We start from the raw sequence: 24,319 nt of genomic DNA, 5'->3' as shown, positions 1-24,319 counted from the left end.
GGTGTGTACGGGCTGCCTGCTGCTTCCATGTGAGCTGCAGTGCTCCTTCCCCCTCCTCCTCCTCCACCTCCAGAGCAGCCCTCCCCCCTCTTTTGTGAGGGTTGCAGATAAGAGACAGAAGGGATAGGACTGGCAGGCGATCGGTACTATTTCACTGCACCACAAGGAGGTGAGAATAGGAGGAAGGGATAGAACTATGACATGGGAGTGAGGACATACAGCATGCACGTACGTCTGCTAGAAGGAAGGATGCTCTGCTGATGGCAATGACAGCACATCCAGATCTGTAGGGGATTGAACAGACGGCATCTGTACGATACTAGCAGGGGGAGCGATGCTAAGCACCAGTCACACCTGGCTCAGCCTCTCTCTGCGTCAATGAATCGAGCGTTTACTCCACTGACTACGGTGTAATTGTTCCGCCCCATTCAAGGTGAGAGGATTATGTGTCGCCCTTGATGGTGTGCTTAGTACTGCAATGCCAGCTGTGATCTGAGTGGCACCCCGGTGATTGTCTATAGAGTGGAATCGGTGGCACTGTCTCCTCGTTCAGTCTTTACCAGTCTCAGATTGTACATAAGAGACCTTGGAAAATGGCCACACTGCTGCGGAAAATAGGACTGATCCGTCTTCACGACAGAGATACGGAGGACCCCAAGCATCATCATCATCATCACCACCGCAACCAGCAGGGATCTCTGAAGAAGGGCAAGAACAGCAGCAACAAACAGCAGGGAGGATCAGCAGGAGGGGGCAGCGGTGGCAGCAGTGGAGGGGGCAGCGCTGGATGCTGCAGTAATACCTCAACAACAACTACGGAGGGCATACTTAGCCAGGCTGACATGAAGGGCAAAAAGAATGAGCTGTGCCATAAGGACAAGCACGGGACCGCTGGGGGCAAGGACAAGAATAGTGCCAAAGAAACCAGCACCCCCACTATTACAAAGGAAACCAAACAGCCAGGTGGTGGCAGTGCAGGAGGGGGGACCAAGCAGAACGGGGGCTCCTCACTGCAACCCCTGCTGCCCCCCAACAGGCAGCACTGCACCCAGGTGAGGAGCCGGCGCCTGATGAAGGAACTCCAAGACATCCGCAAACTGAGCGACCACTTCATCTCGGTGGAGCTGGTGGATGACAGTCTGTTTGACTGGAATGTCAAGCTGCACCAGGTGGACAAGGACTCCACCCTGTGGCAGGACATGAAGGAGACCAACACCGAGTACATCTTGCTCAACCTTACCTTCCCGGACAACTTTCCTTTCTCACCGCCTTTCATGAGGGTGCTGAGCCCCAGGTTGGAGAATGGCTATGTACTGGATGGTGGAGCTATCTGCATGGAGCTTCTCACTCCCAGGGGATGGTCCAGTGCCTACACGGTTGAAGCAGTCATGAGACAGTTTGCAGCAAGCCTAGTTAAAGGGCAGGTAAGCTTGGGGTACACATGATTCTGTCATGGGCAGTGCTGGTGCCAGCCTTGACCCACCTGTGTCTTAAATGATCCACTCTTGCTTATCCATATGCTTCATATTGTGTAGTTCTGACATTAGTGAGCCAATATACTACCCTTGTGTGTGGTACCTTGTAGTAGACAACTCTTTGTAAACAGGTCCGGCCCATTTACTCACCACTACTAGGTATACAAAGCCTTCATAGACATTTTACACTGAAGTCTCATCCCTAATGTATTGTAAAAGCATCTATACAATATGGCACCCTCTACAGGTAAACATTTTTTTTTAAGGGTCATAATTATCATTAATCGAAATCATTGACTGGTCCCAAATTAAAATTGTGCTCAGGAAAGGAAAAAGGGTAAATGCAGATGGCACCACATGGAAAATAATTCACGTGTCTTGGGTGCTAATGTGATATTGGGCCCAGAGCATTGTTCTCATATAATGACAAGATTGGGAAGATTGGAATTAGTCAGTGACCATTTGCTGACCTCAGATTTTAATTCAACGTCTAGTCTTTGTCAGTCATTTTCAGATCACATCTGCTTGGGAGGTTATAGTGCCCAAAGGAATATTATGTGGAGCAAGGTTTCCATCCTCAGGCACTTTTACCGCTGGTGATATCAGAAATTATTCCAATAGACTTCACCCATACTGGTTTCTATTCATTTATGTTTAGGAGATGTCATATATACGTATTATACAGCAAAGTGGCCAATATAAGTTTCCTATTGTGACAAGGAGAAAGACCAGGAACTGCTTATCCTAGTACAAGCCTGTTCTGACTATTAATAATAGATGTCTTCTTCATTATCCTGCCAGCCTAACACGAACAGAACTGGTAATATAAGGCAGGTGACGTGTAATGGCATTGACACATTTTCATAGACTTTTGTTCAGTGTGGTATTGTGAAGGGTGGCGCTGTAAAGGGGGCATTATAAAGAAACAGCACTCAACCATAATTGATGGTCACAGCGTTAAATGGGGATTACTATGGCTAACCCTTGTTTGTTTGTTTTTTACTAATGTTTATTAAATGGGAAAAATATTTCACTTTGCCTGTAGCAAATCCTCAGCACCGAATGTCTGTTACTAAACCTAAGCTTGAATTGTAAAATATATTATGAATTGCATTTTCATGTGAATTGACTTTTTACATAATGTTTTTTTTAATCATTTTGTAGTATAAACACTAGTATATTATGTATCAGCAGATAATGCAATAGGTAGTGGCCACATTGTATATTACCTGATGTCTTTGTTGTGTATACTCTAGACGTCATGAATGTTTAGATGAACTACTTTATTAGCCCTCCATCTACTCTTCTACAGATTGCCTATAATTATCACTTGTCACAGTTATATACATATATATATATATATATATATATATATATATATATATATATATATATAAATAAAATGTGTGTAGATATGATAATATTTCTAGATAGATCTAAACTAAAATTGGAGGATAAAATATGGAACAGAAAAACACATATTAAATGAGGAGTGTAGTGACTTTCAATGATGTCCATCCTCAAGAACCATTTCACCCCATATGAAAAATTGATAAGCCATCATAACCTGTGTGTCTGTCTGATAATTCTGCAGGAAAAATGAAGCATAACACAATGTTCAGTGAAATCGATGGGCATGCATTGTTTTCAGTGAACACCAGTGGCCTTTTATAGGCAGGAGCTGAGGTTCATGTTGGATGCCCCCCCCCCCATCTATTACCTCAACATCCCCTACTATGGTATATAACGTTATCCGGACCAGACATCCTCTTTATGAAATGGTTCAAGATCATTTTAAGAAAGGATTTAGCCTAAAGCTGACCGTACACTGTCTCACGTACGTCAATAGTCAGTGAGATGTTCCTCTGTTATCAATGTCCTGCTTAGCCTACAGAGCTGCCCGCCAATCCAATTGCAAGGTAATTTCAGAGCGTCCCTCAATACCTCATACATGATGTGTTTCTTGGCCTAATGATCACCAGATAATAATTACAGGAGCGGAATATCATTGATTACAGTCCTGGCCAAAAGTTTTCAGAATAACACAAATTTTGGTTTTCATAAAGTTTTCTGCTTCAACGTTTTTTCGATCTTTTAGGCCTCATTCACATCAGCGATGGAGGCTCCATTAGGGGTTTCCGCCACAGATCCGGCCGAGATTACTGGGGACAATAGCGCAGCATCCTACTCTGTTTTCTCCGGTACAATCACAGACACCCCGACGGAAAGCCGACGGAACCCATTTATTAAGTCAATGGGTTCTGTCGTCCACTGGCGGTGTCCGTTGTGCAACGGAATCATTGTTTCTGTTATTTCCTTGTTCTGCTCCTCTGACATATCAGAACAATGGAACACACTGACGTAGGTGAGAACGAAGCCTTAGTCGGATGTTTCTATGGTATACTGAAGTACAACTATAAGCATTTTTTTTTCTTGGAGAGAAGTGGCTACTTTGTTGCCCTTCTTGAAACCAGTACAGTCTGCAAAAGCCTTCACCTCACTGTGCGTGCAGATGCATTGACCCCTGCCTGCTGCCAGTCCTGAGCAAGCTCTGCACTGGTGTTGAACCGATCCCGTAGCTGAAGCCCTTTTGATGCAAAGCAATAATGACTGCACGTGTTTCCTTGGAGGTAACCATGGCTAACAGAAGAAGACAATGATTTCAAGCACCATCCTCCTTTTAAAACAACCAGTCTGCTCTTATGAATCAATCAGCATGACAGAGTGATATTCGCTACTTTGTCCTGGTTAACGCTTTCTCCTGAGCTAATGAGAAGATCACTGAAACTATGTCAGCAGGTCATTTTGTGACAGGGCTGAAATGCAGTGGAAATTGGATTTTTATGATTAAGTTAATTTTCATGGCAAGGAATGACTTTGCAATTAATTGTAATTCATCTGATCACTCTTCTTTACAATCTAGAGGTAATGCAAAATTTCACTATAAAAACGAAAGAAGCAAACTTTGTGAAAATCAAAATTTGTGCCAGTCTCAAAACTTTTGGCTAGGATTGTAGATGCTTATATACTAAAATATTTTACTGTGAACAGTTTCCAAAATTGCTTTGGTCAAAAAGTATGCATTGCTCTAAATTAGAAATGTTCATCCCATTTATAGCATACCCCTAGGATTGATCATAAGGTTAGGATTTAAGTGCAGGGACCCTATATATAAGAATAACAGGGGTCCAATGTCTTTTTTTTGTGCCTTTGAGACCATCAGAACCCCAGCCACAAAGGCAAGGAGAGTCATCCATTATAGTCCCCATTATAATTTATGCAGAGCTACAAAAATGGTTTTAATGCTGGGACGCCCACCTTTAAGACATTTATGGCGCATCAGATGTTTGTTGTCAGAATACCCCTTTAAGGCCTCATGCACACTTCCATCGCCGTTTTTCACGGATCCGAGTGTCGGTGATTGTATCAGTGTGGTTCTAGTGTGCACTCCGTGTACACTTCCGTGTTTCCGTTTCCGAGAGGAAACTAATTCCCATTCACACTATGCACCCGATATCAGTGCGGGCACAACGTTTCATTGTGAGTAGCGGTACACAGCATGGACAGCGACAGGGTCCTGAAACATTAGAAATCTATATTGTGAGCGCCGCGCATGGTACTCACTGTCCAGCAGTAGTCACTGTCCAGGGTGCTGAAAGAGTTATGATCAGTGCCGGATAGAGAGAAGAGGCTACTGATCAGTGCTGGATAGAGAGAAGGGGCTGCACTGATCGGCAGTAACTCTTTCAGCACCCTGGACAGTGACTACCGCTGGACAGTGAGTACCATGCGCGGCGCTGACTATATAGATTTCTAATGTTTCCTTCAAAAACCTGCAACAAATAGTCAAGTGCAGCGACTTCCGGTTCAAAAATCACAACTTTATACTTACCCAGAACTCCCTGTTTCTTCCTCCAGTCCAGCCTCCTGGAATAACGTTTCATCCCATGTGACCGCTGCAGCCAATCACAGGCTGCAGCGGTCACATGGACTCCTGCGTCATCCAGGGAGGTCGGACTGGATGTCAAAAGAGGGACGCGTCACCAAGGCAATGGCCGGGGTACGTATGAACTTCTTTTTCTTTCTATCGCTGCGTTCTGCTGCGGAAACTCTGCCCGAAAGGGCTGCCCCTTCTCTCTATCCAGCACTGATCGCCAGCCTCTTCTCTCTATCCAGCACTGATAGAGAGAAGAAGCTTCCAATCAGAGCTGGATAGAGAGAAGGGGCTGGCGATCAGTGCTGGATAGAGAGAAGGGGCTTCCGATTAGTGCAGTGCAATATCTCTCTCTACGTGTACTTCTGCCTGCCCGTTGCTAGGCAATGGCTCCGTCACACACAGACGGCACACGGATGCCTTCCGTGTGCCTTCAGTTTTTTTGACGGACGCATTGACTTGTATGGGCCCCAATGTCACGGAATCTCGGACCAAAGTAGGACATGCTTTACTTTTGTCGGAACGGAACAACAGGATCGTCAAAAACCGGAAGTGTGCATGGCCCTATTGAAGTGAATGGGTCAGGGTGCTAGCCGTCAAAAAACGGCTAGCACCCTGAAGGAAAAAATGGAAGTGGGCATGAGGCCTAAAGAGGATGGTTGTTGCAGCAAGATAAGAGACCTCAAAATATTCTAAGGCCTATGATAAATTTTACAACTGATAGTTTTGTTACCATAGATACAAAGATTAGTGCTTTCTTAAATTGGCTAAATTATTGTCACATCTAAGCTCACCTTAAAGGTGTTCTCTAACATAAAAAAAACATGACAAAAAAAACCCTGGCAGCTGTTTATAGTATAAATTAACAAACTCACCTTAAAAATGCCAGTGGAGAACCACACACCAGTGGCACTGAAGCGGTGGCGGATTTAAAATGTGTATATTTTGTTATTTTATGCCATAAGCAGCTGTCAGAATTTTTATTATAAATCTGGAATACCCCTTTAAAATACAGTTGCATCTTAAAGCAGTTTCAGTAATAGAAGTTAAGCAGGAAATTTCTGGAAGTACAATCCCTAATCTAAATAAATGAAAAAGCGATACTGGATTGGGACTTGATTGGAAAGAAAGTTACTTTATTATTAGTATCATGTGTTAATGCAGGAGGTGGCCCCTTGTGCTCAGGATAATATTTTATATATGAGCACGTGCCTATATGTACAGTATATAGAATAATTTTCACTGTCTACATTTTATAAATATAGGAAGGTGAAAATATATGAAAATCGGAATGTTTTTAACCTTTTAATAACTGTGTAATAGAGAGAGGGTTTGAAGGTGTTCATTAATTTACATTAACCCCATTTCATTGTTGGCAGTCACTAGTGTCTTTCCATTTCTAGCAATTATCTATTACGTTTTGGCTCCGATCCTGGTGCTCTGTTACAATCACTGGAGCATGTTACCCCAATCTCTCTTTCACTTTGAGATCAGGTTAAGCATATGATCTCCAGCAGACTGACGTTGCAGGGGAGATCCCATTATCACTAAGGTAAGATTGGGACTTTCTGGCCCGGTTCTTGCTTCTCGGCCCTTTGGCTAAGATCGAGTGTAGTATGTGCTCTTATCTGAGGTTAGTAATCACCCCTGCCGGTGGATAAGGCCCATCAGGAGGGATGACAGAACGCCGAGGTGAGGAGCAAAGAACCACATGATCGATGCCAGGGGTCGGGTAGCTTGAAAGACTGAGTTACTAAGTGCCCCAGGAGTGGTTACCCTGGGGTGCCTGAACTCACTGGGGGTAGAATCCCACTGAGTGATGGCACATTTGCACGCGCTTGTCTTTCACGCTATCTGAGCCACACACCTTTATTTTCCTGGCCTTCTGGCTGGGAAATGAGGAATTTTTATATCTGGGGAACGTCCAGGCTGTATCACAGCGCACATTCACTTATTTCATTTTGGTTTTCACTGTGTGTATGTCATGTTTGTCACAAGGTGTTCTGGGATGCAGCACCCTTTTGGGACCCTCCCGAGGTCTAGGGGGAAAATGTGTGGCTATATGGTTCTGTTCTTCCCTGCAACCCGGCCTCCCTTCTTCTTTTGAGCACGACTTGGACTTTCTAAAAAAATTTATTAAAAAAATCTGATCTCCAGCAGAGTAAGGCTGGGTTCACACGACCTATTTTCAGGCGTCTGAAAATACGGCTACAATACGTCGGCAAACATCTGCCCATTCATTTGAATGGGTTTGCCGACGTACTGTGCCGACGACCTGTTATTTACGCGTCGTCGTTTGACAGCTGTAAAACGACGACGCGTAAAATGACTGCCTCGGCAAAGAAGTGCAGGACACTTCTTTGAAACGTAATTTGAGCCGTTTTTCATTGAATGCAATGAAGAACAGCTCTAAATTACGGCCGTCAAGGACGCCTTGCAAAATGCGATGAGGAGCTTTTACGTCTGAAACTACGCAGCTGTTTTCTCCTGAAAACAGTCTGTAATTTCAGACGTAAAAGGAAGCTATCGTGTGCACATACCCTTACCTTTCATAATTGCTATCATTTGCAGAATTGTTGTGATAAAATACTATTTCCTCATTAAGGTCATATTGTCATCGTATTTCAATCCTGACAAAATGTAAATTGTTTTTTTTTTTTTAACCCTTTGTTTAAGGTTTTTAGGACTCCATGCACACGACTGTAGTTTTCACCCGTAATTACAGATGAAATTGCGGACCCATTAATTTCTATTGGCCACGGACAAACTAAGGCCTCATGCACACGACCGTATTTTTTCCCACCCGTAAATACTGGCGTAAATACGGGTCCGGTGTCACACGTATTCGACCCGTTTTGCACCAGTATTTACGGACCCGTGCCCGTAAATATGGGTCCGGTGTCACCCGTATTCCACCCGTATTTACGGGCACGTTTTTGGCGGCAAAATAGCACTGCACTAATCGGCAGCCCCTTCTCTCTATCAGTGCAGGATAGAGAGAAGGGACAGCCCTTTCTGTAATAAAAGTTAAAGAAATTCATACTTACCCGGCCGTTGTCTTGGTAACGCGTCCCTCTCTTCACATCCAGCCCGACATCCCTGGATGACGCGGCAGTCCATGTGACCGCTGCAGCATGTGATTGACCTGTGATTGGCTGCAGCAGTCACATGGGCTGAAACGTCATCCAGGGACGGCCAGGACGTCGGGCCGGATGTCGAGCGGGACGCGTCACCCAGGCAACGGCCGGGAGACCGGACTGGAGGAAGCAGGAAGTTCTCGGTAAGTATAAACGTCTTTTATTTTTATTTTTTACAGGTTGCTCTTTATTCTGATCGGTAGTCACTGTCCAGGGTGCTGAAAGAGTTACTGCCGATCAGTTAACTCTTTCAGCTCCCTGGACAGTGACTATTTACTGACGTCGCTTAGCAACGCTGCCGTAATGACGGGTGCACACATGTAGCCACCCGTCATTACGGGAGCTCCATAGACTTCTATGGACTGTCCGTGCCGTTATTACGGCCTGAAATAGGACATGTTCTATCTTTTTTAACGGCACGGGCACCTTCCCGTAAGAAAACGGGAAGATACCCGTGGCCAATAGAAGTCTATGAGCCCGTTATTACGGGTCGTAATTATGACCCGTAATAACGGGAGTTTTTACGGTCGTGTGCATGAGGCCTAAGAATGTTTAGAAAGCCTGCTTGCTTTTAATTGCAATTATCAGTGAATAGAAATTAAAATAAAAGTTTTTTGGTTTTTTTTGTATGCAATCGTGCAGTGATATTTTAAAGAATACATCAAGCAACAAAAATGGAAACCTGACTGTTAATGTTAATCCTTATTGGCAGCAACTGTGACTTGGTTACCTAGAGGGTCTTGCATCCTCTGTATGTCCCTCCCTGCTTACCCATTCTATCACTTTTATTGTACATATACAAGTTTGTTACTATGTCCATAGAGTGGCAAACATGATCTGGTGTTAGTGACCAGTCAATATATATATATATATATATATATATATATATATATATATATATATATATATATATATATATATATATATGTGTGCATATGTGTGTGTATATATATATATATATATATATGTGTGTATATGTGTGCATATATATATATATATATATATATATGTGCATATATATATATGTATATGTGTGTGTGTATATATATGTATATGTGTGTGTGTATATATATATGTATATGTGTGCATATATATATATGTGTATATATGTATATGTGTGTGTATATATATGTATATGTGTGTGTATATATATATGTATATGTGTGTATATATATATATATATATGTGTGTTCTGTATGCGTATATATATATATATATATATATATATATATGTGTGTGTGTATATATATATATATATATATATATATATATATACACAGTGAAGGAAATAAGTATTTGATCCCTTGCTGATTTTGTAAGTTTGCCCACTGTCAAAGACATGAACAGTCTAGAATTTTTAGGCTAGGTTAATTTTACCAGTGAGAGATAGATTATATTAAAAAAAAAAAGAAAATCACATAGTCAAAATGATATATATTTATTTGCATTGTGCACAGAGAAATAAGTATTTGATCCCCTACCAACCATTAAGAGTTCAGCCTCCTCCAGACCAGTTACACGCTCCAAATCAACTTGGTGCCTGCATTAAAGACAGCTGTCTTAAATGGTCACCTGTATAAAAGACTCCTGTCCACAGACTCAATTAATCAGTCTGACTCTAACCTCTACAACATGGGCAAGACCAAAGAGCTTTCTAAGGATGTCAGGGACAAGATCATAGACCTGCACAAGGCTGGAATGGGCTACAAAACCATAAGTAAGACGCTGGGTGAGAAGGAGACAAGTGTTGGTGCAATAGTAAGAAAATGGAAGACATACAAAATGACTGTCAATCGACATCGATCTGGGGCTCCAACAAAATCTCACCTCGTGGGGTATCCTTGATCCTGAGGAAGGTGAGAGCTCAGCCGAAAACTACACGGGGGGAACTTGTTAATGATCTCAAGGCAGCTGGGACCACAGTCATCAAGAAAACCATTGGTAACACATTACGCCGTAATGGATTAAAATCCTGCAGTGCCCGCAAAGTCCCCCTGCTCAAGAAGGCACATGTACAGGCCCGTCTGAAGTTTGCAAATGAACATCTGGATGATTCTGAGAGTGATTGGGAGAAGGTGCTGTGGTCAGATGAGACTAAAATTGAGCTCTTTGGCATTAACTCAACTCGCCGTGTTTGGAGGAAGAGAAATGCTGCCTATGACCCAAAGAACACCGTCCCCACTGTCAAGCATGGAGGTGGAAACATTATGTTTTGGGGGTGTTTCTCTGCTAAGGGCACAGGACTACTTCACCGCATCAATGGGAGAATGGATGGAGCCATGTACCGTCAAATCCTGAGTGACAACCTCCTTCCCTCCACCAGGACATTAAAAATGGCTCGTGGCTGGGTCTTCCAGCACGACAATGACCCGAAACATATAGCCAAGGCAACAAAGGAGTGGCTCAAAAAGAAGCACATTAAGGTCATGGAGTGGCCTAGCCAGTCTCCAGACCTTAATCCCATCGAAAACTTATGGAGGGAGCTGAAGATTCGAGTTGCCAAGCGACAGCCTCGAAATCTTAATGATTTACAGATGATCTGCAAAGAGTAGTGGGCCAAAATCCCATCTAACATGTGTGCAAACCTCATCATCAACTACAAAAAACGTCTGACTGCTGTGCTTGCCAACAAGGGTTTTGCCACCAAGTATTAAGTCTTGTTTGCCAAAGGGATCAAATACTTATTTCTCTGTGCACAATGCAAATAAATATATATAATTTTGACAATGTGATTTTCTGTTTTTTTTTAATATAATCTATCTCTCACTGGTAAAATTAACCTAGCCTAAAAATTCTAGACTGTTCATGTCTTTGACAGTGGGCAAACTTACAAAATCAGCAAGGGATCAAATACTTATTTCCTTCACTAATATATATATATATATATATATATATATATATATATATATATATATATTTTTTTTTTATATACATATATATATATATATATATATATATATATATATAAAAAGAGTAAAGCAGCACAGCAATAGCAGTGGGTGCAGGCCTCCTAGGTTGAGGCTAGGAACCCTTGTTAATGAAATCCAAAAAAATAAAGAGGCAGCACTCCAAGGAAATTGGTGAAAAAAAGTGGTGTGTTTATTCACCCCAGGCAGGCAACGTTTCGATCCGTCTCTATGGGATCTTTGTCAAGCCTTGACAAAGATCCCATAGAGACGGATCGAAACGTTGCCTGCCTGGGGTGAATAAACACACCACTTTTTTTCACCAATTTCCTTGGAGTGCTGCCTCTTTATTTATTTTTTTGGATTTCTTTATTTATTTTTTTGGATTTCTTTACTTTATTCTTTTGGATTATATATATATATATATATATATATATATATATATATATATATATATATATATATATAATGTGTGTGTGTATGGACGGTTCTTTTTAAGAATAGAGGTGATAATCCGTCACACTAATGCTCTGAGATGTTAGTAATCTGCAACTCCCAATCACAATAACAGTTTTTGAACTAACAGGTACTGTATCCTTATACATTTAAAATGGATTTTGGGGATTGATAGTTGTACATATACCATATACATTAAAGGGGTTGTCAAGTTTTCTTCTAGAAATAGTGCCATACCTGTCCATTGGTTGTGTCTGCTATTGCATAGGAGGCTGGGCTGCAATACCAGATACAACCTGTTGGCTGGTGTGGTGCTGTTTTTAGAAAACAAACTCATGTTTTTCTAATCCTGGACAACCCCTTTAATAATCAAAAACAATTGTTCCCCAACAAATCTCTGTAATAAATAAATTAATCACAAATTCATCCATTAGTCTATGGAAAAATGTTAATATGAGGATTCCATTGGAACTACAACTATTTGATGGATCCACATGCACAATTCATACACTACAATACAATGATGTTATAGCGCTTTTCTTCACTAGAAATCAAAGCACTGTATGTAACATGTTCTACCCCAAGAGGTAGTAATGGCAGATAATATATCAGCATTTAAAAAAGAGGTAGATGTTTATTTACTGACAAATGGCATTTTGAGGGTTATAATTAATCTAGCAATGAATGACGTGTAATTTATTAAGATAGGTTGAACTTGAAGGACCTGTGACTTTTTTCAACCTGTAAGTATGTAACATGTACCTGGTAAAGATAACCTTTAGAAATAGATTAAAAGCAGTTCCTAATGATTTCCATAGATAAATCCCACAGAACAGGGGTTGTGTATCAGACCGCACTGTGCAATGGGTGAAGGCAGCACTTGACCTGCCCAGCTTCTTCTCTAGTGACTCCTTGTAAGTACAGACAGCAACATAAAGCAAGGTAGCCAAAATCTTTTTTTAAAGCATTGTGGCTGGCACTGAACTGCAATACCAGACACAGCCCCTGGGCTAGAATGTCGCAGTTTCAGGGAATAAAAGCAGAAACTTTTTCTCTAATCTCATACAACCCTTTCAAATAATATTTTATATAAATAGAAATGGTAATTGTTATTTTTTTTTTGCCACTAGGTAACTTTTATATAATACATGGCTTTAATATGCAATGCATTCGGAGAGTCTTCAGACCCTTTCACTTTTTTCACATTTTGTTATGCTGAGGCCTTGTGAAAAAATAAAAAAAAATTCTATTTTTTCCACATTATTCTGCACTCAATACCCCATAATGACAAAGAGAAAACAGAATGTTAGTAATCTTTGCTGATATATTGAAAAGGAAAAACTAAGATATTGCATTGACATAAGTATTCAGACCCTTTACTCAGTACTTAGTTGAAACACCTTTGGCAGTGATAATAGCCTCCTGTCTTCTTGGGTATGATGCCACAAGGTTTGCACACCTGGATTTGGAGATTTTTAACCATTCTTCTCTGCTGATCCTGCCAAGCTCTGTCAGGTTGGATGGGGACCGTCGGTGGACAGCCATTTTAAGGTCTCCCCAGAGATGTTCGATTGGGTTCAAGTCAGGGTTCTGGTTCGGCCACTCAAAGACATTTACAGAGTTGTCCCTAAGCCACTCCTGTGTTGTCTTGGCTGTGTGCTTTGGGTCATTGTCTTATTGGAAGATGAACCTTCAGCCCAGTCTGAGGTCCAGAACACTCTGGATGAGGTTTTTATTAGGAACATCTCTGTAGTTTGCACCATTTATCTTTGCCTCAACCCTGACCAGTCTCCCTGTCCCAGCCGCTGAAAAGCACCCCCTCAGCATGATGCTGCCACCACCATGCTTCACTGTAGGGATGGTATCAGGCAGGTCAGGAGTAGTGCCTGGTTTCCTCCAGACATGATGCTTAGAATTGAGGCCAAAAAGTTAAATCTTGGTTTCATCAGAGCACAGAATCTTGTTTCTCACAGTCTGAAAGTCCTTTAGGTGATTTTTTTTGCAAACTCCAGACAGGCTTTCATGTGTCTTTTACTGAGGAGAGGCTTCTTTCTGGCCACTCTGCCATAAAGCCCAGATTGGTGGAGTGCTGCAGTGATGTTTGACCTTCTGGAAGTTTCTCCCATCTGCATACATAATCTTTGGAGCTCAGCCAGAGTGACCGTTGTGTTCTTGGTCATCTCTCTTACAAAGGCCCTTCTCCCCCCATTGCTTAGTTTGGTTGGGCGGCCTTCTCTTTTCCAAAATTCTTCCATGTAAGAATTATGGAGGCCACTGTGCTCTTCGGAACTTTCAGTGCAGCAGAATTTTTTTTGTACCCTTCTCCAGATCTGTGCTTCCACATAATCCTGTCTCCGAGTTCTACAGGCAGATCTTTCCTCCTCATGGCTTGGTTTCTGCTCTGATATGCATTGTCAGCATATTAGCATATAGACCTTATATAGACAGGGGTATGTCTTTCCAAATTATGTCCAATCAAATGAATTTACCATAGGTGGACTCCAATCAAGGTGTAGAAACAATTCAAAGATGATCTAGAGAAATGGGAGACCCCAGAGCTCAATTTCAAATGTCATAGCAAAAGATCTGAATACTGAAATTCTGTTTTCACTTTGTTATTATGGGGTATTGAGTGCAGAATAATGGGGAAAAACATGATTTTTTTTTTATTTCAGCACAAGGTCTCAACATAACAATATATGAGAAAGTGAAAGGGATCGCAGTCTAAGATGAAAGGGTATTTTTAGAGGGTTATTCCCAACTTACGAAATGATGGCATATTGCTAGGATATCCATTCACTTTAGGACCAGTGGGGGTTCGACCTCAGTGCTGCAGCCCCTTCATTTTCAGTATCGTGGGGGTGCCTAGATATATTCCATCCCTTCACCATCACATTACAGATGGGAATACTCCTTTAACAAACATATGTAGCAGTTGCATTGTACACACTGAGACACCTACCTTGAACATATTTTTCTTTATTTATTTCACACCAGCCAAATAGCTTGTCAACACTTGGGATATCATACCCTGGCATTTGCATAGAGTTTGCCAAACTGCAAAATCTCTTCGGTACCACTTCAGTGAACATTTCATTCAGCTTTGTTTTTGCCGAAATACATGGCACATAGCACTGCACACGCATTATACACATGCCTGAGTATTCAGTCTAAGATTGCCTTGCTTTGATGCCAGTTTTTACTATAGATCCACTTCGTTTTTAAAGCAATTTCCTGATATATTTTCAATAGTAAAAATGCTTCATTGTAGAAATATTCTATTTGACTCTACTCACCTGTCAGCAGAAGGCTTTGAAAATTCTCATTCCTGCCCTCCCCCACTACATAAATAAATGAACTATTCTTCTGCCTGTAGAGGTACAGCTGCTGTTTACTGCTGCCACCGGTCTCTAATATGGAGAGGAATGGGCATTTTTGCAGGCAGATCACGTTAGTCACATCCCTACTATTTTTAGTGAAGAGTATAAGATACAGTTTTAGGCCGGGTTCCCACGGGTCAGATACGCTGCGTAAAAATCACGCAGCGTGTCGACCTAGAACCCACAGTACATTCCGTCCAAAAAATCTCACCACATTGTGGTGTAGCTTTTTTAACGGAATATCCACCACCGAAGAAAGCTGTTCATATTAACCCTCTCCCTCGTCTGACATCCGCTCCAGCCTCCATTGATGACGTTGCAGGCCATGTGACGCTGCAGCCTGTGATTGGTCGCAGCAGTCACATGGGATGAAACGTCACGGCCGAACTACAGAAAGCAGGAGGGCGTTCTGGGTAAGTGTGATATATTTTTTTCCGTAGTTGCGATTTTTGCGGCGTAATCGCTGCGAATACACCACAAAAGTCACAACACTTAGCTTCCTGTTTTGGGCTTTGCATCTCTATTGAATTCAATGGGGAAAACTCGCAACAGAAAATCATTTAAAATGCAGCATAAATTGACATGCTGCGGATTTAAATTCCGCACCGAAGGTCGATTTCTTAACGTTTACGCTGCGGTTTTTTTCTGCAGCGTAGGCATGAGATTTTTTTAAATCTCATCCAATTTTCTGCTACTGTAAATGCTGCGGAATTTCCGAACAGAATTCCGTTGCGGAAATTGCACAGTGTTTACGCTACATGGGAACCTGGCCCTACCTCCTCAGCACCGACCACACATTTTGAATTATTTTTTTGTTGGATGAGTAATACATATTAGATGAGAGACGTGGGGGCAGGGAAGTGTTTTTGAAACTATGTGACTCATAGTCAGTCATAGCAGCTTTGAGCGATGCTATTTATCATGCAGCGCTACGGCTCAGTAGGGCTAAAGTGATATCTTAAAGGTGTTGTCCCAGTATTAAATATCCCATTCATTGTATAGATCATATAAAATGAACAATGTTTGCCTTTTACAAGCTGCTAAAAAAAAAAAGATCTAGTGAAAAGTTGATGTTTAATTACATGTATAGCGCCACCTGGTTTTCCGAGTATATAGCCATGTCCATCAAATGTGCTGAATATGGGTGGACAGTCATGCTCAATCACTTTCCCACCAGCCAGTTCCCTGCATAATCATCCTCTGTTCACTACAGAGCAGCCAATAGAAATAGCTGTCTGCCCTGCTTGTCAGGGAAGGAACGGAGCCTCTGCCGTAGCATGACACTATAGCTGAGGAGACTCCTTCTCAGCTTGTTAGGACTATAAAACTCTGCATCCTGACAGCAGATTTGAACCCTGCACTTGCCCACTCAGCCTTTATTGTTTTATTTCATTATATTTTCATTAGTTTAAGGGACAGCATACTATGGATGTCACACATTATATATCTTCACTACTCTGGCCCCCACATTACCTACCTGCAGGGAAAGTAAGAATGCACTATATTGTCAACTGCCAGGAGGGGAAGGAGTCTGATTCTGCTTAGAGACCACCTTCAGCAGCACAGATTGCTGGGGGTGGACTCGGGGCAGGGAAGCAAAACAAGATGAGAAACATATTTTTTTTTTATGCTAGAAACAGATAGTAACAGCATTTCTGGACTCTTGGTATGAAAATGATCTATGGGATAACCACTTTAAAGCCTAACTGCCACTGCAGCAACTGGATACGTAGTATTACATACCATTGTAAAATGTATATTTATCTACTAGCATCAGCTTCTTCCCCTCATTTACCATTTACATGTAACTAAAGTGGTCACATGAAGTTACCTCCCCATGATGCATAAGCTTGGATTAGGTCCCTTTTACTCAGGTAAGACTTCGGTGACATCTGCGTCACGGCTCCGTTCATGGGTTCCGTCTGCGCTCTCCGTCAGGGGAACCCATGAACAGAAACCAAACTGAAACAAACAGAAACCATAGGTTTCCGTTTGATTCACCATTGATTTCAATGTTGATGGATCCATGGCAAATGGTTTCCGCTTGTCACCGTTGTGTACGTTTTCCGTTGTTTTGACGGAAACAATACCGTAGTCGACTGCGCTATTCATTCGGTCAAAATAACAGAACCCTTAAACAACGGTGACAAACGGAAACCGTTTGCAACTGATCCAATGGTGATGCAAACGTTCATGGCTTCCACTGACAGAAAGCTATGAGGAACCTATGAACGGTGCCTCGACGCAGATGTGAACGAAGCCTAACAGGAAGCTCAAGACTCCCCAAGATATTTATCTTCAAGATAAAAACAAGACAAGGGGGAAGCATGAAGGAACAAGAAAAATGTTAATATATGTATTATGTGTGTTCTGAGAGGAGGGTCGGAGGGAGACATTATGTTCTGAGAGGAGGGTTGGAGGGAGACATTATGTAACAAACAGAGGAAGGCTTTTAGTATCACTGGTGGGAAAACATTCACAAACCAAATGTATAGGCGCAGTTGGAACAACGATTTACCATTTGTTGCTATGTTTTTGTTTTGTACTTGTTGATCAGTATGAGAATATCACATACTACACAGTGAATGTTAAATATTCACCTTCAGGCTACCTTCATTGAATATATTATTAATCTCCCTGTCGACCTGTGTGTTCATTAGCCAGCTCATTTTCATAGTCTTATAAACATATTCACAACATAGTTGTATCCAGGAGAAATGATACTACACTGCCAGGTGAACAAGAAAGCCTTTATGAAAACACAAAGAGATGAAATATTTTATTTAGTAAAAACAAGAAAGCGTGGCCTGGCTGCTATAATACAAGTGGAAAAGCCACACAACAATAATAGCACTGTTAAAAGATTGAAATGTTATTTGAACTTTGCATTCATCAATAAAAGAAGGTGATATATTTGTGTACCCCTGAGTGTTGATGAAACGAAAAGTATAAATAACTCATAGCTCCAATATTACTCTTTCATGTATCTCTTCATTATAAATGTGTCGTAGTCTTCAAGGATATTATCATGCACAGCTAATAAATGATTTCTCAGTACCTTAATATGCTGAGAACTAAATCTATCTATCCATTCATCTAATAAAAACCTAGCTGTGTATAAAAAAATGTCACGGTTAGTGTTCAGAACCTGTCGCTAGGTTTTCGGGCACTAAATCACCACTAAATAGTGTCCTAAACAAGCCCCTCTGACTGTTATAGCATTTAATGTAAAAAGAAGTTATAATACAGCGTGCGAGACCAGAGAAGAGTCCTGAGATGAGTCCAATAGCAACCTGCACATGCTCAGGGCTCAGTTGAAGTCGAGGCCAGTACACCTAGACTGGGCTGGTTTTAGACAAAGTGTGGCCCTGGGCAAAGTTAAAAGTGGGGCCCCAATGCTGAATTGGGGCCTGTTCACATCTGCATCGGGGTTCCATGGATGGCTTCCGTCAGACTATTCCGTCAGGGGAACCCATGAATAGAAACCATAGCATTCCGTTTACATTACCGTTGATTTCGATGGTAATGTTTCTGTTGCAAATGGTTTCCGTTTGTCTCCGTTCTGTAAGGTTTCAGTTTTTTTGCCCAAAAAAAAACCGAAAACCTTGCAGAACGGAGACAGACGGAAACCATTTGCAACGGAAGCATTACCATTGAAATCAATGGTAATGCAAACAGAAGCTATGGTTTCCGTTTTCCTTTCCGTTGATGGGTTCCTCCGACGGAAAGGTCTAACGTAACCCATAAACGGAAACTAAATGCTGATGTGAACACACCCTTACTGTATCAATAATGCTATCAATTCAAAAGGTGGTGTGCAGAGAACTGCATCGCTGATTTCTAGTGCATCCAGGAGTGTTGCAAGCCCCAAAGCATGTGTCGTCCCCCCTCACACAAAGAAATTATCTATATACAGTTACTAAATCATACCACTATACCAGATAAAATATTACCTGCATACTGTTACTGAACACAACTCAATACTATAAGACCAATATTACCAATAATAACACAATATAAGGTACAAATAATACCGCCACACCACAATCACATAGTAACTGAATAATAGCACCATACTGTTACTGAATAATACCGCCACATCAGAACCACATAGTGACTAAATAATACGCCCATACTGTTACTTAATAGTACTGCCACACCATAACCAGTGACTGAATAATACCTCCACACCATAACCACATAGTGACTGAATAATACCCCCATACTGTTACTGAATAATACCTCCACACCATAACCACATAGTGACTGAATAATACCCCATACTGTTACTGAATAAAAACCACTCTACAAAGACCAGTATTACCAGCATGTAGTGACCATATAGTGCTAGGTGCCAGTTATACACAGGTACTCTGCAGAAAATATAAGTGATGATAGCACATTTATATCCAGTAACTCACAGGTGATGTTTTCTCTGATTAGAGACGTTCACTTTCCCTTCTTTCTCCATCCAGCCCAGACCTCTGTGACGACTTATTCCAGCCACGACTCGTCTCTGCAGAATTTGACACACAAACAAGTTGGTTTCTTGCTTTTCTAGCACCCTCCACACTTATACTCCATCCCCTAAACAAACTCGTAATCCACAATGCCCCACATAGTAATAATGATCCCTCAGTGCTCTACACAATAAAAGTGCTCCCACAGTAATGATACCCCCTTTGTGCCCCCAAGGTAATAATACTCCCTTTGTGCCCCCACAGTAATAATAGCCCCTTTGTGCCCCTTGTGGATAGCGCCACACACAGCCCCCCTGTAGTTAGCTCCAAAGTCCTCCCCCTTGTATATAGTGCCGCACAGCCCCCTATAGATAGTGCCACACAGCCCCCCCTTATTAGATAGTGCCACACTGACCCGATATTAGAAAGTGCCACACAGCCACCTGTAGAATGTGCCACACACAACCCCCTGTAGATAGCGACACACATCCCTCCCCCTTGTAAATAGTACCATACAGCCCCCCATAGTAGATAGTGCCACACAGTCCCCCTTGTATATAGTGCCAAACAGTCCCTTAGTAGACAAAGCCCCCCTTATTAGATAGCCACACTGACCCCTGTAGTAGACAGTACCACACAGCCCACTGTAGATAGCACTACACACAGACCCCTGCAGAATGTGGCACACACAGCCTCCTGTAGATAGCGCCACACACAGCCCTCCCCTTGTAAATAGTGCCATGCAGCCCCCCCAGTAGATAGTGCCACACAGCCCCAAATAGTATAGTGCCACAAAGCACCACCATAGCATAGTGCCACACAGCCCCACCTTATGTATAGTGCCACACAGCCCCCCATTGTGTATATTGCCACACAGTCCCCCCCTTGTATATAGTGCACACAGCCCCCCCTTGTATATAGTGCATCACAGCCCCACTTCCCTTGTATATAGTGCTACACAGCAATCCCCCCTTTATATTGCCACACAGCCCCCCCCCCAAAAAAAAATTGTACTTAGCTTGCCCCATTCCCGCAATAGACTGAGTGCTGCATAACCTTCGGGCACGACACTTGCACAGACTAGCGTGATGCAGTGACATCATTACGCCGGCCTGCGCAGGGAGTCTTCCCATTGCCTTATGGGCTGCAGGCCTATAGTATTCATTTGTATCTGCGTCCGGTGTTAGCGACGACACCGGGCATGAGGGGGCCCGTGCCACCTGGCCCATAAATGTTATGGCCTGGGCACGTGGGCCTCCTCATGCCTCGGGCCCAATAGCAGCCGCAGGCAGGGGGCCCTAAGAGAATGGGAACTGTGGGCAATTGCCTAGTTTGCTCCCCCTAACGCCGACCCTCCACCTGGACTCATCTCAGGGCTCTTCTCTGGTAATTTACAAACAGTGCACGCCATATTATAACTTGTTTTTAGACAAAATGCTAAAGCGGCATGTTTAGGATGCTATTTACAAGCAGTATAACAACATGCTGGTGGTTTAGAGCCCCCGAAATCTAGGGACAGGTTCTCTTTAATGTGTTTTTTATGTTTGTTTTTTAGGAAAATCTTACAATTACCCCAATTTATATGTTATATAATTCAATTATCTTTCAATTTGTTACAAATGTATTTAACGTAAGTTTTTATGTAAGGTTTTATGGTTTAATCATATATCCAAGTAATTTTAAACTTAAGTGGGAAATGATACAGTGAGCAAGGTTCCTTGAGGATTTTAAGTACAGAACCAGAATAACCGTGTATGTATGTGTGTATATTCTTTTATATATATATATATATATATATATATATATATATACATATATATATATAATATTCTAGTTTTGATTAGTGAAACCTGGTCAGCCACAGATTGTCAATTGCATGTGTTTCTGTGGAAAAAGGCCAAGTGCCCACATGTGACTGTCAGCAGTGAGCTCAAGTATTGTAACTGGATCTACACAAGTAGCCAACACTTAATATGCAAAGACTCATATGTACAGAATAGGAAAGCAAAAAATAGAGAACTTCTTCAGATATTAATACAAAGCTTTTTTTTTATGGTACCTTTGACTTCTTGTCTCAAGAATCGGATTTTACCTGCAAATGAACTACCTAGGAAGACCATGAATGTTATGGTTATTATTTGTGTAATTTTGCAAATGCACAAACAAGACAGAGGAGAACAAAAAAATAGAAAGGTGTCAAAAAAGTTACAAAAAGTTGCCATATTACACTAATAAATGTCCTTAGATGTAAATGTGTCGAAAAATATAAATGTATCTTAGTAAGGTCTATAAATTAGAGATTATTTCAGAAGGCAAAGCCTTCCTCCAGGAATACTACATTTTTCTTTTAGTCTACATTATAAAGCTCTCTTGAGATGGTTAATTGTTTTTGATGACACATATGAGGGAAGCATGGGAATAATTATAACATTAGTTCATTAGCAATTGCTATATCATAATAGGTAATGCTTGTGCTACCATTATACAAATACAGCAACATAAACAAACTGTATCCACATGTGAATACAAGATGACAAAAGGAAAATAAAAATATGTACAGTTCTAAATTATATTCAGCAGATAGATGCGACTGATGTATTAAGAGGCGTACTCCTCATAATAAATTTGTCGCATCTTACCGCTGTCCGTGCAGCAAATGGGAAATCTACGGCAGCTCTAAGCCGCCGTAGATTTCCGCTATAATTTAGGCTAGTTTCTGGTGTCCATTATAGTGAATTTGTCAACTGCAAGTGGCCCACTTTTTTTTGGAGTCCAGGCTGTATAGCTGACAGGGAATTACCTAGACTGAATACAATTGTACCGAGTTTTCAGCTGAGAGCAGGACTAGCCATGTACAGGGTTATGCCTCTGAATGTAAGCAAGAATGTTGTCATTCACTGACAGCAAACAAATATCTTGAAAATGGTGAGGAGTTAAAGGAAATCTGTCAGCAGTTTTGAACCCTCAATATATTGCAAATAATAAAATGCCTACAAACTGATGTCCAGGTGACAATCCAACTGCAGGAATTGCCGAACTCATGTTGTCACCAACAGCAGGACAGATATAAACAATAATTAACTGGTTGCTATCCTCTCCATGCCCTGTACATGCCAAAAGTGCTGGGCAGCACAGGACATGGTGGCAATTGTAGTGCACATTACCTGAACTACAGCACTTGCAGAGGCTTAGGCTTAGTTTACACCATGTTTGGCCTATAACTTTTTGTTTTCCTTTTTTTGATGGACTGTCTAACACGCGAAAGGAAGCCATATGTTTGGACCCTCTTGCCCATAAAATTCTATTGTAGCAGGCCAAACTGTAGCTTCCACTTGTGCCCTCAAAACAATTCTGACCCATCAAGGCATGAACTCCTCTCAAGGTGTAGTGTGGTATCCGACACTATGACGTTAGCAGTAGATCCTTAAGTCCTGTAAGTTGAGAGGTGGGTACTCCATGGATCGGACTTGCTTTTGAAGTACATTTCACAGCTACTCAATCAAATTGAGATCTGGGAAATTTGGCAGCTAAGTCAACAGCTTGAACTCTTTGTCATGTTCCTCAAACCATTCCGGTACAATTTTTGCAGTGTGGCAGGGTGCATTGTTCTGCTGAAAAGGGACACTGCCATTAGGGAATACTGTTACCATAAAGGCGTGTACTCGGTCTGCAAGAATGTTTAGGTAGATGGTACGAGTCAAAGTAACATCCACACGAATGACCGCACCCATGAACTTTGCCCAGAGCATCACACTGTCCCCGCCAGTTTTGATATCTATTTTTTACCCAGGTAAGCGATGCACACGCACCCGGCAGTCCACATGATGTAAAAGAAAAAGTGCTTTATCAGACCAGGTCACCTTCTTCCATTGCTCCATGGTCCAGTTCTGAAGCTCATGTGCCCATTATAGGCGATTACGACGGTAGACAGGGGTTAGCATTGGCAACGGTCTGTGGCTATTTAGCCCTAAACACAGCAAGCTGTAATGCACTGTGTGTTCTGACGCATTTTTATCATGGCCAGTATTAACTTTTTCAGCCATTTGCGCTACAGTAGCTATTCTCTGGAATCGGACCAGACAGGCTAGACTTCGCTCCCCACGTGCATCAATGTACATTGGATGCCCATGACACAGTCACCAGTTTACTGCTTGTCCTTCCTTGGACCATTTTTGGTAGGTAACCACTGCATACCGAAAATACCCCACAAGTTCTGCTGCCATGGAGATCCTCTGACCCGGTCTTCTCGTCATCACAATTTGGTTCTTTGCCAAAGTCACTTAGATGCTTTTGCTTGTCCAATTTTTCTGCTTACAACAATTCAACCTCAAGCACTGACTGTTCACTTGCTGCCTAATGTATCCCACCCCTTAAAAGGGTACCATTATAACGAGATAATTAACATTATCCACTTTACCTGTTAGTGGTTTTCATTTTATGGCTGATCGATGTATATGTATATTTATGTAGAGACAGTACCCTGTCAGTCACTGGTGAGAGTGGTGGGGGCACCTCTCTCAGCAATTCTCAATTCATAACTACAGCAGACTGATGGAGATCTATAATAGATG

At 41.8% G+C, this 24,319-nt stretch overlaps 1 protein-coding gene across 1 annotated transcript in view; it reads left to right on the top strand.

The window, feature by feature from the left end:
- The first annotated feature begins 5 nt into the window (after positions 1 to 5).
- The window catches only part of UBE2QL1 (ubiquitin conjugating enzyme E2 QL1), a 51,515-nt gene continuing 27,201 nt past the window's right edge, over positions 6 to 24,319 (top strand). The window contains exon 1 of the mRNA XM_075826774.1: positions 6 to 1,424. Within this exon, the coding sequence (XP_075682889.1) occupies positions 594 to 1,424 (831 nt within the window). The 5' untranslated portion in view covers positions 6 to 593. The remainder of the gene's footprint in view (positions 1,425 to 24,319) is intronic.

This window comes from Rhinoderma darwinii, chromosome 5, assembly GCF_050947455.1.
Source record: "Rhinoderma darwinii isolate aRhiDar2 chromosome 5, aRhiDar2.hap1, whole genome shotgun sequence".
Classification (NCBI taxonomy): Eukaryota; Metazoa; Chordata; class Amphibia; order Anura; family Rhinodermatidae; genus Rhinoderma; species Rhinoderma darwinii.
The sequence above is the reverse complement of the archived record's forward strand: the minus strand, read 5'-3'. Positions and strand labels throughout refer to the sequence as shown.